At 42.3% G+C, this 18,625-nt stretch overlaps 1 protein-coding gene across 1 annotated transcript in view; it reads right to left on the minus strand.

Moving 5' to 3' along the window:
* The window catches only part of LOC123746770 (CDK5 regulatory subunit-associated protein 3), a 37,508-nt gene that overhangs the window by 10,993 nt on the left and 7,890 nt on the right, over positions 1-18,625 (minus strand). The window contains exons 4-9 of the mRNA XM_069319630.1: positions 17,568-17,705; positions 15,165-15,263; positions 14,237-14,405; positions 10,312-10,427; positions 7,295-7,438; positions 2,371-2,505 (exon numbers count right to left, since the gene is read on the minus strand). Coding sequence (XP_069175731.1) covers positions 2,371-2,505; positions 7,295-7,438; positions 10,312-10,427; positions 14,237-14,405; positions 15,165-15,263; positions 17,568-17,705 — 801 coding nt within the window. The remainder of the gene's footprint in view (positions 1-2,370; positions 2,506-7,294; positions 7,439-10,311; positions 10,428-14,236; positions 14,406-15,164; positions 15,264-17,567; positions 17,706-18,625) is intronic.

The following is an 18,625-nucleotide window of genomic DNA, read 5'->3' on the forward strand; positions in this document are numbered from 1 at the left end:
AAAGGGTAGGAACCTGCACGTCCAGCTGCACAAGGCCAACATCCTGAGAAAGCACATGGGCGAAAAAGCAAGCATTAAAGTGCTCCAATTTGCCTCCAGATAAACCTAAAGAACAGCAGACGTTTCTCGCCACTTAAGTGTGCGGAACCGACAGAATCCATGCCATGCCCCCAACAAAAAGAATGGGCAGTCTGCTAGCCAGGAAGATTCAGGAACTTTCAAGAAATGACCAAAGAAGAAAGAAAGGTGAAGAAAAACTAAACTCAAATAAGGACGGATCCATCACGGAGGCGGAATTCGGGTCTTGCAGGAGGTATGCAGCAAGAGCCTCTCAAACCTCCTGAGGGGAGATACGAGAAGCAGAAAACCTCCGGAAGGATGGGGCAGAGGAACCCGGGGAGGAGCCGAACTCAAATCATATTTGTACAGGGAAGGTGGGTAAGAAAACCCCTCCCTCTGCAACAACAAGCCCTGTGAAGAGGGCACTAACACTCAAGTGGGGTCAAAAGGGGGTCCAAAGCCCCCAGGTCGACTTCTCCCTAGTCCCAGGATCCCCCAAGTTGGGACCCCGGGCAGAGTAGTCCTCCACACCCTCAACCCCTGAAGGAAAGGCAGAGTCCATGATAAAAACTGAAAAGAAGGGGGCCTGCTGGTGGGACCCAGAAGCCTCGGTAGGAGAAACCAGCTCGAATGCTTGTCCCCCAATCCGAATGGGGCAGTCCCCGAAGCTGCCCAAGTCTCATTACCAACTAAACCCTGCACCGACACCGAAACCCTCAGAAGTTTGAGAGCCGAAAGCAGGGAAAAAGGTGCAGGGTGAGCAACAGGGGAAGGACAAGGGAGCGCAGACTGAACCAAAATTAAAGCGACTAACATCCCCAGGTCCGGGTCCCTATAACCAAAGTGGGGCAGCTGCAGGGCATCTGGATGGGAAACCAACCTAGGGCATTGCAGCAACTTAAACCTAGCACGCAATGCGGATACTGCCTGTACTCTAACAATAATAGAGTACAGGCAGCATCCGCCTGTTCTCCAGTACTGTACTATTCATCAGAATAGTACTGGAGAACAAGCAGAACATGACTCGCAAGATTCCGGGTCAAAGGTGTCGTTGACCCAACAGGCAGCATGATAAGAGGCAAAAAAGAGGTGACTGTCACCCAGAGACAAGCAACCTCCGAACCTGTATGAGGCGGGCTAGAACTCGGAAGACGCATCCATAGGTCCACCGAGCCCCGACAGGGTTTTCTAGGGCCCGTAGGCTGACTGCTATTTAAAGCCTGAGCAAGGTGTTGCTAACTGGTTACGACCCAAAACTAACAAGGGGAAGATCAAAACACTGAAACCCCTGTGATGTGTACAATCACAGGGGCCTAGCAGAGGGCCACCAAAATAATATAAGTGAACCTATAGCCACACCAGGCAGACCCCCACCAGGCAAGAAAAAAAAAAAAAAAATCTGCAAAGGTACAAAATCCCCAGAGGAAACAGGAACCGGTCGCTGTGTAGGTACACAGGCTGCACAACACCTTGACGCCCCAACCAGCACGATGCCACTCCCTACCAAAGGCCAAACTTGGGCCAGGAAACCCCAGCTGGCCCCAAGGGCGGGGTAATTACCAAGCAGCAAAAACCCCTACCGAAATGGTTGTCCCGAACGCACCAGGGAAGGGAACCCTAACACACAAGGGCAGTACTCACAGGGTGCCTAGAAAAGGATGCCCTTAAGCACATGCAGCCCTGGCACTGATGAGAACACCTGGCCACCACACACAACAACACTGTAGAGGTCACCACAAAGGCAAAACACCGCCTTGGAAATTAATGCCAGAGAAGATGTCCGTCCCGGACCACATAAGTGAACGAACTGGAGTGGTGGGTATCTGGCATGGGGAGGGGAGGACTGTGCGGAAGAGCGGCACGGCAGTGGGGTGTGACGTTTGTTTGTTTCCTTGGGATTGGAAGGAGTTCTGCCTCTCTGTTCAGTTTTTTGTACTTTTCTTACCATGCGGGGTTTGTTTTTTTATGCCTACCTTTCTGGGTGCCTAACCTTGGTCGATGGCAGATAAGGAAAACTCCCAACTATAGGGGGGTTTTCCAGGGCCACTGCTCCCTGCAACCTCTCTGAGGGACCCAGATTCTGGCTTGTGGTCCCCGGTAGGTCGAACTCCATAAACTAATGCTCCGGTCTAATATATCACACATTAGCCTGATAGCTCCAGGGATACGTAAAGGCTGTGCACAGAACACACACACATGGCAATTGGAGCATAGGAGGAAACTGCATGAGCTGATTGTAGCAGTGTAAGGGTTAAGACACATCCAATTTTATTTAATTCAATAATAATGCCTGCATGACAAATTGCTCACCTCATAAAGTTCATCAATAAACTGGTTTCGTGTTTTGGGATTATACAAGACTGTGAGGGCCTCCGTGTCCTTTGCCACTCCCCCAGCAACACCAGAGTCCTCAACCACAATATCTGCTGTAGTAATGTCATCAATCTGTAAAATACAAATTAAAAAAACATTCAATACGAATGTATTGAACATTCAACATTCAATAATAAGATTTAAACAGTTTTTAAATTTGAACTCTATTATATAACTGAACTAATGTGATGATAGTAGTATAAGCCTCCCAAAGTGCAGAATAAGCCTGCCAGAGCAGTATATGCCTCACACACCTGGAGTGACATGTGGCAAATGGAATTCAATGTGAATAAATACCATGCTACGGAATGTGGAATTGGAGAAAATAGACCACACACAACTTACAAATTATGTGGAAAGGAATTGAAGAACTCTAATAAAGAACGAGATCTAGGGGTGGTTTTGGATAGTAAGCTGTCGCCAGAGGAACACAAAGAACAGTGTGAGAGGAATGTATGTGTCTCTTTCCAACTTCAGACTTGCTTTTAATTACATGGATGGTGAAATACTAAAACTGTTTATAATTTTTGTGAGACCAAAATTGAAATATGCTGCAATTGTATGGTGCCCATATTTCAAGAATCACATAAATAAACCCTATAAGCCTTACAAACAGTGGTATAAAAATTCCATCAAGCAGTAATTGTGGTGTTGTGGAAAGTGCATTCGGTACAGCCAAAAGGTCCTAATTTAAATTTCTGCAGCATGACAGTGTTTGGGCAATGTTTTCTTTCATCTAATGTCTCTGTTCATTTAACAATAAATAAGTAACAGGCTATCTAATATCTAAGACTAATATGCTATCTGTCCCTGACTATGGTAAACAAACCAAATTCCTTTATCCGTCACACTCTTTGAAGTATGAGAAGACATTGAAGCCATGCAATAAGATCAGACCTGCATTCTTGGACTCCCCAAGCACACACACACTACTGACTGAACCATGATGACCTTAAGACCTGCATCCTTCGAGTCACCAAGTGCACACACTACTGACTGAACCATGATGACCTTAACCCTTAAAGTGCGCATCACGTCATATGACGTGTTGGACGTTGTTCCAGTCAACTGTGCATCACGTCATATGATGTGCTGGAGTACTACGCAAGATTTAAACAGCCCGCGGATACACGGGGTTCACCACACCTTCATTAGGGCTCTTGTAAATAGACGCCATTTAAAAAAAAAATCGCGGGCCAAACTCCCGGGTGTTATTGGCCTCAGTATTGAGTGAGCAACCAAGCCTGACACACGCAGCATGAGCTAACAGCACTGCTGTTCAGCTTGTGACCACAGCATCGCCTAAAAATGCCAAATTATACTTGTTCATGCTATTATGTAGCGATGATATTATTACAGAAGACCCCTGACTGTGATAAAACTGACCAGGGTTCTGATAATAGCAGGATTGTGGTGATATTTAGCGCTGTGCGCCAATGGAGGGAGGGAGGGTGGTGGCGATGTCTTTTGACTGTGTGTGGCCACCTTTTATTGACTGCACTCAGCATACCAGCTTAGTGGTTCGCTATGGTGAACACAAATGTAGATACTTATATATAACGTGTGTATAGAGGGTATAAACAGCAAGAGAAGGTTTGGAGCCGCCATTTTGGTGAGGGCGGTGGCGTCGTCTGCACGACGCCACCGTGCAGACGACGGTGTTGTTTACTGGTTACCACGATGGTCTTTGGGCACCATACCAGTTTATTTGTACAAGTATGGTGAATAAAACAGGTAGATATTTATATATAATGTGTGTATATAGCGTAATAACACCACACAGTATTGTTGGAGGAGAAATATTAGTGCGTCTGGCCTTGAGGGCGGCCGCTGATCAGCTGACTGTGTGAGTAGCTACATCTTTGTGCCTTTACTCACCATACAAGCTTAGATGTACAGTTATGGTGAACAAAACATGTAGATACTTATATATAACATCTGTATACAGTGAATTATAGCAAAAACATTATTGTGGGAGGAGAATGTGGGTGAGTCAGATGACTGGAGAGAAGGCGGGAGTGGCTGACTGGTAAACGGCGGTCACTCCTCGTTACTTTTTGACTCATAATAGCTACTTAGTGGTTCGTTATAGTGAACAAAACATGCAGATACTTATATATAACCTGTGCTTATAATGTAATAACCGACAAAGTATTTGTTCACTGATTGATGAACATAATTGAATCAACAATATGCACACCATATTTTTGAGTACAGCAATGATTCACTCATTTTATAATATAAATATATCAAACTACACACTATTGAATAATATTACAGCAAAAAAAGTATGAAAAATCAATCAGAGACATTGAAATTATTCGGTAATTATCTCTTTGTGGCAACTCCGGCCTGACAGCTTGCGAGCAACAGACAGCCTGGGACGCACGCTGAGTCAGCGCCTATAATTTGCCAGACTTCCCCGCCCTATAGCGGGCAATATATGCCACTTACGATTTTTTTATTATTTTTCCCGTGATCAGTGAACACAAATTAACAGGTTAGGAAGAAAAAATAATTTTTTTTTTTTCAAAATGACATGTGCCTGTGGGGATGACAGGATATTAAACCCCGAGCATGTTAAGGGTTAAAGCCTGCATCCTTGGAGTCCCCATGTGCACACACTACTGACTGAACCATGATGACCTTAAAAGTACATGTACAGTATCTCAACTAGAAGTACTACTTGACTCACTTAGGAGTTAGGAAGGCACAATTCAAGTAATATTTACCAGAAATTACCCAAGGTCAACTAACACTCTAGTGGCCTCAATGAAAACTAAGAAATTTTATTCATCTTATTTGTCCTGATGATTTTTTCTAGCTGGATTTTAAAATTCAACAGAGTTTTGGCATTTACGGCTTTTGCGGGTAGGTAGTTCTATGGGAACCATAGTTCCATAGGTAGTTCCAACACTGGGTGAAAAAAGCGTCTCCTGTTCTCAATCCTACATTGCAGCTTGTTGAGCTCGAAACAATTGTTCCTTGTTTGTGTTACATCTAACCCTTTAAGACCCAATTTGTTCAGTATTTTAAAAGTTTTGACAAGATTTGCCCTGTCATGTCTGATTTGCAGTGTTATTGGTCCTGACACCCTCAACCATTTCTGGTATGAGAGTCGACTTAGTTCAGGAATGATTTTTGTTGCCTGGTGTTAAACTTTCTCCAATGCAGCTATGTTTTTCTGAGCATGAGTTTAGGTGCCTCCTGAACTTCCAAGTAAATCAAGTAGTACTTCTGGTTGATATACTTTCTAGTTCTTCATGGCTCAGGAGGTAGTGTGAGTCCTGTATGAATGTGTGAATGTAGTCCTGGGAAGTCCAAGGATGTGGTTTGAATCCCATTTTACAGCCTCAATATTTGTTTATAAACACAATGTTCTTGTGATTACACTGTGCTCCTTCAAATATGTTTATATGCAAGCTTCAATCAATGAACTATCTAATATAAATGATACTAACTTTGAATGATGCATTGCTGCTGTTTACATTAGTATCAGTAATAAAAAAATTGACGTAAGTTTACAGACCCTTGTAAAGCAGGATCGCTTCGACCCTTCACCCAGGGTCGGACTTAGACCTGGGGGGAAGGGGGAGGCCTCTGGGGCACTTCAAATTTGGGGGGATCCCTAATTATAAAAATTAAATTTCACGACAAATAAAAGAGTGAACTACTATATAATGATGATAAACTGTGTATGTTCGAAAAACCAGCGTTGAATGTAATGAAACGCCATTTTCTGGGTCTTTCATGGGTCATTGTGGTTCTCTGATAATTCTTTATCAGTGCTAATTTGCTGAACGACCCATCTATCTAATTTCTGACACATACACTTTGTAATAATAAAACTAATTTTACAGTTATTGCATTCTTTATTAAAGAAGTCTTGGGGCCCTTCTTGCAGGGAGGGACCAGGGCAACTACCCCCCTTTGCGACCTTATAAATCCAACCCTGTCTACACCCAACCACTTTCCCCTTGTGTATCTGTTCAACTTAATCTTAAAACTTTCTAAAGTGTTTGCAACAATGATACCACTGTACTTGGAGAATTGTTCCCGCCACCTGCACCCCTATTACCAAACTATGTTTTCAAAATTAAAATTTGACAAATATTATTACACTTTCAAGAAATTAATGACTTTATTTCCATTTATGGGAATACCTGCCTCCTGATAAACTTGGTTCAGTGTTGGAGCTTCTACAAAATGATAAGCATGGGGAAAAAGTCTCAATATTTCATGTCAAAACTTGCCTTCCAAGTTTATTCCACTTCCCTTCACACTCAGGCTAGTGTGCTCTCAATTTACAGGATACTTGTTACATTCTCATTCTTACTAACTAATTACTAGTTAGTAAGAATGATTCTAAGAATGATTCTTACTAACCAACAGCATGCACATCTAGTAATTTAACCATACCCCCTACAAACTATATCCATGCTTCATTCCATATTTCATGTGAAAGGTCAGGGTCAGTGGAATTGTACTCTATTTTACCTTTAAATTCATATTTATGATTGTCACTATGACCATCTTCTGTAATAATGAGAATATACAAGTAGAGTGGACATCCTGCAGCACAGTAGTCCACATCCTTGGCTCACAACCAAGGGGACCCAGATGGACATATTTCATTTCACCCAATGCCTCTGTTCACCTAGCAGTAAAATAGGTACAGTACATTGGAGTTGGCCAATTTTTGTTGGTTGCATCCTGAGAAAGGTTGATAATTGTCTTAGGTGGACCTTGATGAGTTGAAGTACAAGCTTCCTGTCTCCAACAGTGGGAATTAAATTATAACACCCAAATTTTGTCCCACACAAGAGTGAAAATATGAAAAAATACAAATATAGCAACTTACCTCGCCAACACCAAAGTCAATTGTCTGTGAATCCTCAGTAAGGTTTCCCCAATCAATTTCCTCTGTGTTCAAATCACTTCCAAAATCAATTTCTGTAGAGGTATTCCCAAAGTCAATAGTCTCTCCTCCATCACCGAAATCAATCTGAAATATTACAAATTCAAAGAGATTATGTATACTTAAGAACTCCAGACCCCATTAACCCGAACCTTTAAGTAATCCAAATCTAGTTTGAGTTTCTGTAGGCCAAACTTTGCTGAAACTCAGATATTTGGGTTAATGGGACTTTCGGCCTGGTTACTGATTGACATCAGGAGACCTGTGCTCACCAAAAAGCAAAGGGCCTTCAACTAGTGATGTGGTTGTTAAAACTGACCTTCCCAAGTTCAAGTACATTAATTTTAGTGTAGTGTTAGATTAGGTTAATAAGTGAACATTATTGAAGCCTTTCATTGATCAAGCAGGTAAACTTTAATAAGAAGCTGAAATTTTCTGTCACTAAATTATTTGAGTACTTTATGCATTGTATATGAAGATCCTCCCCTAACCTTGAAAATTTGTTTAATGTGAGGAAATATGAATTATGTTGGTTGTGGTACAAAAAATTGCAAATACATTCATTTTTGGACCTTCCCAGTAAGAATTTCTGCTAATCCAGATGTCCAGCTAACTCTATAGATTAAGTGGGCTGCCTAGGTTCAAATTCTTGTAAATTTGTGAGAATGAGCTGCAACTGCCTATTGCATTGTTAGCCCTAGCTCTCTGTTGAAAGCTTCACAGTGTGTTTAACAATCAGTATCCTTTTGGAAGCAGGAGTATGATAAGCTTTTAAGAACTAATACCACCAGTCTACTCTTTATATTGGACACCCAACATGCACCATCTGAAAATAAAGGGAATACTCATTTTTTGGGTGTTTCAGCAGACTCAGATTTCAATGTTCTTTGCAGGATAACATGACATTTCTCTATCATGCATCTCAAAGAAGACAAGGGAGAAACGGCTATGATTTTCGTGCTGTAATAATCTGACAACTTCTCTACATGTATTCACATAACTGTTTAAAATATAACAATTAAATAAACTTACAGTCTACCTATACTGTACATGTATGCCATGAGACAATTTTACTACTGAAGTATTACTGTATGGTACTTGCTTTTATGTATTATGATTAGAACACGCTCCACAAGCAAGAAGACCTTGGCTTAAAACCTGGCAGTGTGATGACTGGACTATGTTCCAGTCATGTTTACTCCATTCATCCCTGTTCATCCATCAATAATTAGGAACCTAAATGTAAACTGATCGGCAGATCGTATTCAGGAAATAATCAAGATGAATGACCTAATCAGTTCTGGTACTTTCACAACAAAAACTTCAAGGAAAAGCTATTTACCCTGAGTACAGGAACTAGAACAATACTTAAGAGTAAATTCATTCTTGGGGCTAGTATCATTATTCCAAACCTAGTGAGAAAATTAGTTATAGTATTTATATCTGTACTGTACAGTAAAAGTCTTAATTTTCTGATCCTAATGGGACTCTGAGATGGTCAATTTCATTACCTGGATGGATAACTTTCATTTGCAATACAGTAAATATATTTGGATGGCTTGTATTAGAGAGAGACCCTTGTGAAGGGAGAAACAGCAGTATTAAATGTTGAAAAAACAATCTGGAACTCTTACAGTTGAAATCCCGGCCAGTACAATAGGTAGTTCTGCACATGCGCAGAGCATTGTCACAGCAAGAAAACATTATCCCCAGAACAGGGTAAACAGCAAAGTAAGTACATGTTTAAAAAGTATATTCAGTACAGGAAAATATATAGAAACAAGTGTTAAATGTAGAAAAATAGCCTGGAACATTACAAGACACATAAATGAACTACTGTATTGAGGAATGTGTATGAAACACATGTGTGCATATGAAACATTATTGGAACCGGGCGGTTAGAGAGATGAGTGAGCTCTCTCGCTCACTTGGTGTGGAGCAGCAGTGAGGAGAAGGCCCGTCGTCGCTGGTGTGACTTGTGACAGTCTCCTACAAGAACGATAAGTGCATTGTATCCCCATGTATACTATAGTGGTGCTTCCTCTCTGTATTAGTTAGTGATATGCAGTGTTAAAACAGTGATATGGAGCGTTAAAACTAAGTTTATTTATAGAACCCTGGGTGTTTTGTGTTACCTTGTTTCTTTCACCCAGAGGCCTGTAACACGTGGTCTATTCCCCATCAACTGTGATCCCCATTAGTGTAGTGTTTGTGTCAGGGCACTGTATTTGTTAAAAGCCCACGTTACCCCGTTTGTAGTTATCAAAGAAGTGTGGAGTAGAGTAGTGCCCTTAAGTCCCAGCTTGAGTGATTCCAATTGTCATTTCTTCTCTTTTTACTTCATTACTTGCATACTTTTTTTTAAATTAATCCTAATTTCTGTGTGCACACATACACACACACTCCTGATATTTGTACAGAGTGACTGCTTCACTTTAGTGATAACCAAAGTAAGTGTGGAAATCTCTAAAATATGCTCAAAGTGCTCTCTGAGTTTTTGGAAGAGAGCTTTATGAGGGAACGTGGCATCAACATACTGGGGAATATGTCCTCTTACATTCTTCATTAGTTACAGTATTTCAAATTTCGAGAGACAGGGAGAGGGTGAGCTAATTTCAGTTATCAATACCAATAGTTCGTGAAAACTATGTCCTAAATCCCAGTAAGTTACACTTTAATATTAATATGACAGGATCATTTTTTGACATGACAAACTGTTAAAATACTTTTAGACAGGAGAATGTTAGCTATAATTTTTTTGCAGGCACTCTCTCATCTGTCTTATAAAATACTAGAGAATAATTTCATACTGCCTTTGTTATTAGTTTGTTTCTACAATGACAACATTCTTAACTTTAAAAATAAAATCCATAAGTCCCAGTATTATTAGGTCCTGAATTCAAATAATGCTACTATCAAAATTTTGGGCTGACAGTCATTTACACAATTCAAATACTTACTTGATCAGTCTCTGTTTTGTCTGTTTCATCGTTCAAAGAAATATCCAGGCGTGGTTCCTCTATGCTGCAGGGAGCTTCGCCATATAGCCACTCATATGTAGTTACATTACCATGCTCTGGAAAATTAATATGTCGAGTGAAATAGTACTGATGTATGCCAACATGTTATCTAAAAATGATAGTACGTATGGCAACTACAGTATTGGTCAAATGTATAAAAATGAACTGTTGTGCTCAAAACACCAGCGTTGAATGTAATGAAACGCCATTTTCTGGGCGAGTCCCAGACGCTCCCCAAAGTTTACCGGGCTGATATGTATGTATTACACCATGGCATCAGTCAATTCAATTGGAGTTCTATGCCTACCAAGGAACAAGAGCCATAACCAGGTCCCCTCAGAAAGGCATGAGGAGCAATGGCCTATAGAAACCCCCCATGTGGTTGGAGGCATTCCATGTCTGCCATCGACCAGGTTAGGCACCCAGAAAGGTAGGCATCCCAAAACAACCACCACATGGATAAAAATTGCTACCGAAAACCGAACTATCGATCAGAACTCTCATCCCAAAACAAGCAAACAAGCATGCCACAACTGCCGCCGCGGCGCTGTCTGCGCAGCTCCCCCCCTCCCTGGGATGGGTAAGGGAGAGCCCCAGACCCCAGCGTCGGCCATTCAATCACAGTTTTGAGGCTGTATATTAAAAACGCGAATACTGCCGACCAGAGGGAGGGAGGGAGGGTTGCCTCTGGGACTCACCCAGAAAATGATATTTCATTACATGCAATACTGATTTTCTGTGGAGAGCCCCTCCGGCTCCCCGGAGCTACCTAACAACAGAAAATAAAAGAGGGACTTACACGGGAGGCAGTTGCCACTCGCACCTCAACTTGAAGTCGAGACAACTAGCTGCAACCTGTGACCCAAAGCGACACACATGCCCGACTAGGGCCAGGAACATTATCAAGGTAACGATCAACCAGGACCCTGTTCGACCTCCAAAACCCTCATGTCTGAATGTCAGCCCAAGAAATATTATTGTATTGTACCAAAAACAGCAAGCAACAAATTTGTAAACGTCATGGGTTCAAGGATAGACCACAGGCTGGCACAACCGAATAACCCTACAGACAACCTGGGAGACCCAAGCCCTGGAACAAGGAAGAAGGGAAACCAGGTCAACCCAAAGCGCGACCCAGGCCACTGAGGCCGTGGTGTGCAGATAGTGCCTAAGAGCCCCAACCGGACACAACATATGATGCACCCCCTCGGCCAAACCAACCAAGCATCAACCACCCAAGAACCCCTCTGGAAAACTGCCGTCTCGTTCTTCGCCAGAAAAGGAGGAGACTCCTGCAAACAAACAAACCTACCACCAGGACCGAAAGAGCTGAAACCCATGCACTGTTGGAGAGCATGAAGCTCCCCAACCCGACCTCCAGAGGCCAATGCCAACAAGAAAAAGAGCCTTATAAAAACAATCCCAAACCGAAGGGCCACCACAAACTGAGGAGGAGAGAGAAAGAGAGCACCTAGACCAACAACCAGGATGGCTCAGGCGGCGCATGGGCAGGCCGGAGGTAAAACAATGCACGAGACAGCTTGCAAAACGGAGCACAAGTAACATCCACCCCAAACCCAAGCAGGACCGGCTCCGCCAGAGCCGCACGATACAAGGCGACAGTATTTGGCATTACATGACGGTCCTGAAACAGCCATGATAGAAAGGACAAAACAATACGATCCGAAACTGAAGACAATCTACGAAGAGACAAAAAATTATGAAAGGACTGCCAGGAAACCTCTCACTGCTGCCGATACAAAACACGCAGATGAGACATCATCAACGAAGCCACCTGATCACCATACAAGTGGTGATAGATCCGCATCAGAAAGACCAGACATGAAGATCGGAGGAAAAGATCGAACCAGCCACGTATCAGACCGAACTGGAGGACGCGGAGCCGTGGAAAAGTCCCTAGGTTTGGACACCGACCAAGCAGCGTCAGAAACCAAGGCTGGGCTGGCCACCAAGAGGCCAACAGGACAACTCTGCCCTGGTAAGTCTCAAACTGAGCCAGAACACAAAGCAACAGCGACGATGGGGTTCCCCCCATCCCAACTGGGGGGAGGGGGGGGAGAGGTAAGGGTAACCCCACCTTGACCAGTCATGTCAAAAGGCATTGACCCTGACGGCCTCACAGTTGGGGAAGGGCGTCACATATACTGGGAGATGCCTCGACCACGCTGTTGCGAAGAGGCCCACCTCCGGGCACCCGTACATTTGGCAGAGCCAACTGAACAAGTTGGCATTGGTCGTCTATTCCAAGGAATGGGGAATGAACAGAGACAGGCCATCCGCCAGGATGTTGGACACCCCCTGGATGTGAACCGCCAGAAGAGCCAAACCCCAAGAACTCAGGAGATGAGTCACCCGAAGCAACCAGCCCCAAAGTGCCAAGAAACGCATCGAATCCCCTCTCAGTTCAGACAATGAACCACTGGGTTGCAGTTCGAATGAAGCCGGATCGTCGATCTGCGAATGACATGAATCCTCAAAAGCAACAGCCACACTACCATGAACTCCCACACCGTGTTGTGAGCCTGATGGAAGGAAAGACCCCATCGACCCTGGCCGGCCTGGTGAGTACTGGTCACAAAACCCCAGCCAAGAGACGACACATCCGTGTACACATTGATTGAGGGCGCGGGTAGGCGCCACAGCACTGAACCCCGAAAAACCTGAAGAGGATACCGGCGATGCAGCAGCTGATGCAAGGCCCTCGGAGGTCGAACCCAATGATCACGAAAGTGGCGGAAGGGGCGTCCCCGAAGGCACCAGAACAGCCGCCAAAGCCAGATCCAACCCGGCGGCTAAACCAGCACAGCGAAGTTCAGACTCCCGCACAGCTGCTTCAGCAACCGACGATTGACCCTGGGAGCCCGTCAGAAACAGCCGAAGGCGCAACCACGGCCGCAGCAATGATGCCATAGGGAAAGACAAGGAAGTGATCCGAGAGTCCCACACAAGACTCGGCCAAGTCCCAACCTGAGAGGGAGCCATATGGGACTTTCTCTAGTTCATCAAGAACCCAAACCTGGCAAGCAGACATGTGGACCAGCTGGTAGCCCATACCAGCCAGTTGTCGAGGTAGGCCAGAACCCGAACCCCTAGCAGACACAAGCAGGTCACCACGACTCAGGTATTGCGTGTGAAAATGCGAGGTGCCAGATTCAAGTCAAAAGGAAGGCAATGAAAGTGTTAAACTTGTCGCCCCATGACACATTCCGAGCCAGTCCCTGAGCCTCGATTTAATTGGGACGTGCCAATACACATCCCAGTGGTCCAGACATACCCAACGATCCCAATTTTCCCCCCTGGAAAAAAAAATTTCAGGGGGGTATTGCGAGGGTTGTGATTAGTTCTTTTGCATCATAATGAGTTGACTGCTCAGTGGCGGCCTACGTTAGACTCACCACTGTCTTTCTTCTGAAAAAGGCATGACAGGACCACTTGCAAAAATATTTGTTATGACTGTACAAGAATGTAACAACTCTTGTATATATCTAAAAAAAAAAAAAAAAAAAAAAAAAAATTGTAAAGAGTTATGGACCCTGGCAGTTGTTATGAGTTCTGAGCGAACCATTCAAGGAGCCTTAGGTCAGAAAGCACATTTTAAATCTTTAAGTGAGTGTACTTTTGTTTTCTGGCACTGAATTACTGACTCAATGTACCTCAGCCAAATGTAATTCAGCTTGCCTGGACCTTTTAAATTTTCCATCATGATACCCAAGTTCTTGCCTGGATCAGCTTTTGTCTGTTGCATCCTGAAATCCACAAAAATAGAATCCATTTAAGTACTGCAGGCAAGTACTCATACATTTAAATAAATAACAATACTGTACATACATAGTTGTTTACATACCCATAACAAACTTAAGCAATGGTAAACATTCAGATTGGGTATCCTTCACAGTAAATGACAGAAAATCCGAATACAACTGGCGGGCAGGGGCAAGGCTCTTGCTGCTTTCGGCAATGGTGGAAAATTCCTCGGGAAGCGTCTTCAGAAGATCAACCAGCTCATGTTTTACCTGCCAAAATAAAAACATACACACTGTATTTCCACACTTCTTGATTTTCTTTTTTAAATATGTTGGACATCTCTTCACTTTAAAGAGGAAATGTAAATTGCATTTAGACACCCAACCCAGAAATCTGAAAATGAAGAATTCATAGCTCTGTTACACACCATGCCTAACACGATTCCTAGTTCTGGATTTTATGTGGTTGACTGTTCTTTTTCACAGCTCATATGCTCTATCTTGACAAAAGTGATCTGATTTAGCTTTGCCCTTTGTAGGTTCTCTTCCCTTTCTTTCTGTTAAGTTGCCAGCTCTATTTTTCTATGCCATTTGGCCACCTCCAGTTTTCTTTATTATATATATTTTTGCCCTCTTATTTTTTCCTAACTTTTTCTTTTTTTTTGCTACTCGTCTTGAGCACCGTTAAGCAGAGCATCCTATGTCTTCAGAAGAAGACAAGACGTGTACATAAGTGTAGTAATAGTAACAGCGTGTGACTGTTTATATATTTATTTATTGGTGGTGGTGAATATATATTTATTTCTGAGCAGTTTTATCCCTTCCCCTTTAAGTTACTTGCGTTACGGAGCACACCCCTTGAAAGCCACTACTAGCTTGGGGCCGGATACCCAAACTCTACTAACATCAGAGAAAGAACCCAGTTGCGACTCTAGAGGGCCGTAACAGATGACAGTACTGTACTTCATTTTTACTTTGTAAAATTTAAGTCAAAATAAATGAAAGAAGAATTATTACAAATATTCTAACCTTATCACCAGCAATGCCAATTTGCTTGCACATCTGCAGGTATTTTTTCTTTGAATCAGCAATGCCGCGAATGCATTCTTCTTGCTTGCGATCACAATCCTGAAAAGATAAATGAATACACTGCTTGAAAACATCCTTAAATTAATTTAGTGTTATTGCATGAATCAGATCACGATACAGGTTAAAAAATCAGCGTTAAATGTAATGAAACGCCATTATCTGGGTGACACCTGGAGGCTCCCTGGAGCTATACTGGGCTGATGTGTATATATATTAGACCATGACAACACACAACTGATGGAGTTCTAAGCCTAACGGGGACCAGCATCAGAACCTGGCCACCTCAGAGAGGCATGAGGAGCATTGGCCTATAGACACCCCCCGAGTAGCTGGAAGCTGGAAGCAGTCTATATCTGGGAGCCAGACGAGCATATAGGGCATAGTCCCTAAGCACAAATTTGGTGCCCATAATAAAACAATGAAAACAAGCCAATGACCACAGTTTGTAAACACAAGAGTGAGGTAATAATATACAGAAGTACAGTACAGTACCACAATCTTGTACACAAGACAAGACTGCCCCGGGAACACAAGACCGGGAGACATGACCACCACCCAGAAGTCCTCAGGGGAATGGACAGGGTAGAAATGATGGATGAATCAATATGATTGGTACACCCATAATGGAACACAGGTTGTAATCAAGTACCTAAAGGAGCCAGGTGTCCAAACTAGTTCCAAAAATAGTTCCGATCTACAAAAGTGGCAGCAGGGTAGACCACCTCAATTATTGACCTGTATCACTGACAAGTGTAATAGTTAAAATATTGGAAAAAATAATTAAAACTAAATGGAAAGTACATCTGGAGAAAAATTATATAACAGTATGGTTTTCGATCTGGAAGATCCTGTGTAACGAATTTACTCAGTTTCAATGAAAGAGCCACAGAGACTTTATAGGAAAGAGATGATTGGTTGACTGCATCTATCAGTACCTAAAAAAGGCTTTCAACAAAGTTCCACATAAGAGGTCGATCTCGAAACTGGAACATATTGGAGGAGTGACAGGGAGACATGGATGAAAATTTTCTGACAGAAAATGAGGGCAATAATCAGAGGCAATGTATATTACTGGAGAAATGTCACGAGTGGAGTACCACAGGGTTCAATTCTTGCACCTGTAATATTCATTGTCTACATAAACAATCTACCAGATGGAATATGGAATTATATGAACATATTTGCTGATGATGCTAAGATACTAGGGAAGATAAGAAACTTAGACAATTGTCACGTCCTCCAAGAAGACCTGGACAAAATATGTGTATGGAGCACCACTTGGCAAATGGAATTTAATGTGAATAAATTCCATGTTATGGAATGTGGAATAGAACATAGACCACATACAACCTACAAATTATGTGAAAAATCTTAAAAAAAAAATCTGGTAAAGAAAGAGATCTAGGCGTGGTTCTAGACAGAAAACTATCACCTGAGCATCACATTAAGAACATTGTGCAAGGAGCCTATGCTACACTTCCCAATTTCAGATTTGCTTTTAAATACAGAACATGGATGGTGAAATACTAGAGAAATTGTTCACGATGTTTGTTAGACTAAAGCTGGAATATGCATCCGTTGTATGGTACGCATATCTTAAAAAGCACATCAACAAACTGGACAAAGTGTAAAGGCATGCAACTTAATGGCTCCCAGAAATGAAGGACAAGAGCTACAAGTAGAGGTTAGATGCACTAAATATTCCAAAACTAGAAGATAGAAGAAAAGAAGTGATATGATCACTACTGTATGTACAAAATAGTAACAGGAATCGATGAAATTGATAGGAAGAATTCTTGAGACCTGGAACTTCAAGAACAAGAGGTCAAAGATTTTCATTAACTAAACAAAGCTGCCGAAACAGTAAGGTTTACTTTCGAAAATAGAATGGTAGACAGTTGGAACAAGTTAGGTGAGAACGTGGTGGGGGCCAAAACCGTCAGTAGTTTCAAAGTGTTATATGACACGAGTAGTGGGAAAATGGAACACCACGAGCATAGTCCTCGTCCTGTAACTACACTTGGGTAATTACAACTGACAGTTGAGAGGCGGGACCAAAGGGCCAAAGCTCAACCCCTGCAAGCACAACTAGGCTAGTATCACACAATAGCAGAGCTTCCTGCAACAACAAGGCATCCAAGAAACTCTACATAAAGCCAGAGATGACAAGACAACCAAGAAACTCTATATGAAGCTGAAGATCTAAAGACATCAAAGAAATGCTACAAATAGCCAGAGATCATAAGGCATCCAAAAAATTACTCTGCATAAAACTAAAGAGCCAAGAGTGTCAACAAGATATACAGAAAAAAGATAAATACATATTTATCCATATTAACGTACCTGCTGTATTTGAATTCCCTTAGAAATCTGTCGCTTGATGCTTGGCACTTCGAAGTTCACATTTCGCACCAGCAGCTGGGCAGCTTCAGCCAAATACACATTATCTTTTTCATATAATCGGATCACTTCCTGCCAGTCCTATAAACAAATTTAAAGTATAAAACTATTTATCAAATAATGAAGATGTAAGTAGCAACCCATGGTATTAATAAACTAGAGAGTTCAAGATTAAGGGAAAACAAACAAACTGAGCAGCAGCACATACATACAGTACTGTAACCATACACAGATGTAAAGTGCCATCTCGAGTCCATCTCGGGTACCAAACAAAGTTGTTAACCTATATGAGAGGCTTCCTAGGGCTACACAGATGTGATACAGGTATAGTAATTTCAGCTAGTGCATGGAAAAGGTGTGATTTTTGGCCCCGGAAACCTCAAGCTCATATCTCCTATTATGATATTCTTGAGAAATATGATTTATCCATGGCCATCTCACATAGGCTGTGAAGTCTAGTACTGTACACATATAGTTAACTCACCTTGACAAAATACTCAATCGATAGAGCGGGGTTCATTAGACAGAGGAAGCACTGTAAATTGGTGTTGCACCAGGATTTAATTGATTCAGATTAATTGAGGGTTACTGCTGAGAAGATAAATGCAACTATTATATGAGTGGATTTATGGGAATATTCTTTGTTGAAAAACTTTTAGTAGAGTAAAAGCCTAATGAGTTCTGATAATAAGTATTGAGAGGTGTCACCACATTGTCATTGAATTTCACAAGTGTTGCCACATAGTGGCATTTATGATATTTTTGGCCCTAAGCAAGTGTACTCTGATTTCAAGTACAGTATATTGTTTTATACTTTTAATTAATGTGTTATGCTTCACTCCTATCTTCACCCTCTATATTGTTTGCCTGGGGCTGGGTTGGAACACTTAACATGATTAAGAAAACTGCAGGCTGAGCTATATACCACTGTACCAACAGAAATTATCTGGCTATGATTAAAGTACTAGCCAGACTGGCGACCTAGGCTATCAGTTTTTGTG

This window comes from Procambarus clarkii, chromosome 93, assembly GCF_040958095.1.
Source record: "Procambarus clarkii isolate CNS0578487 chromosome 93, FALCON_Pclarkii_2.0, whole genome shotgun sequence".
NCBI lineage: Eukaryota > Metazoa > Arthropoda > Malacostraca > Decapoda > Cambaridae > Procambarus > Procambarus clarkii.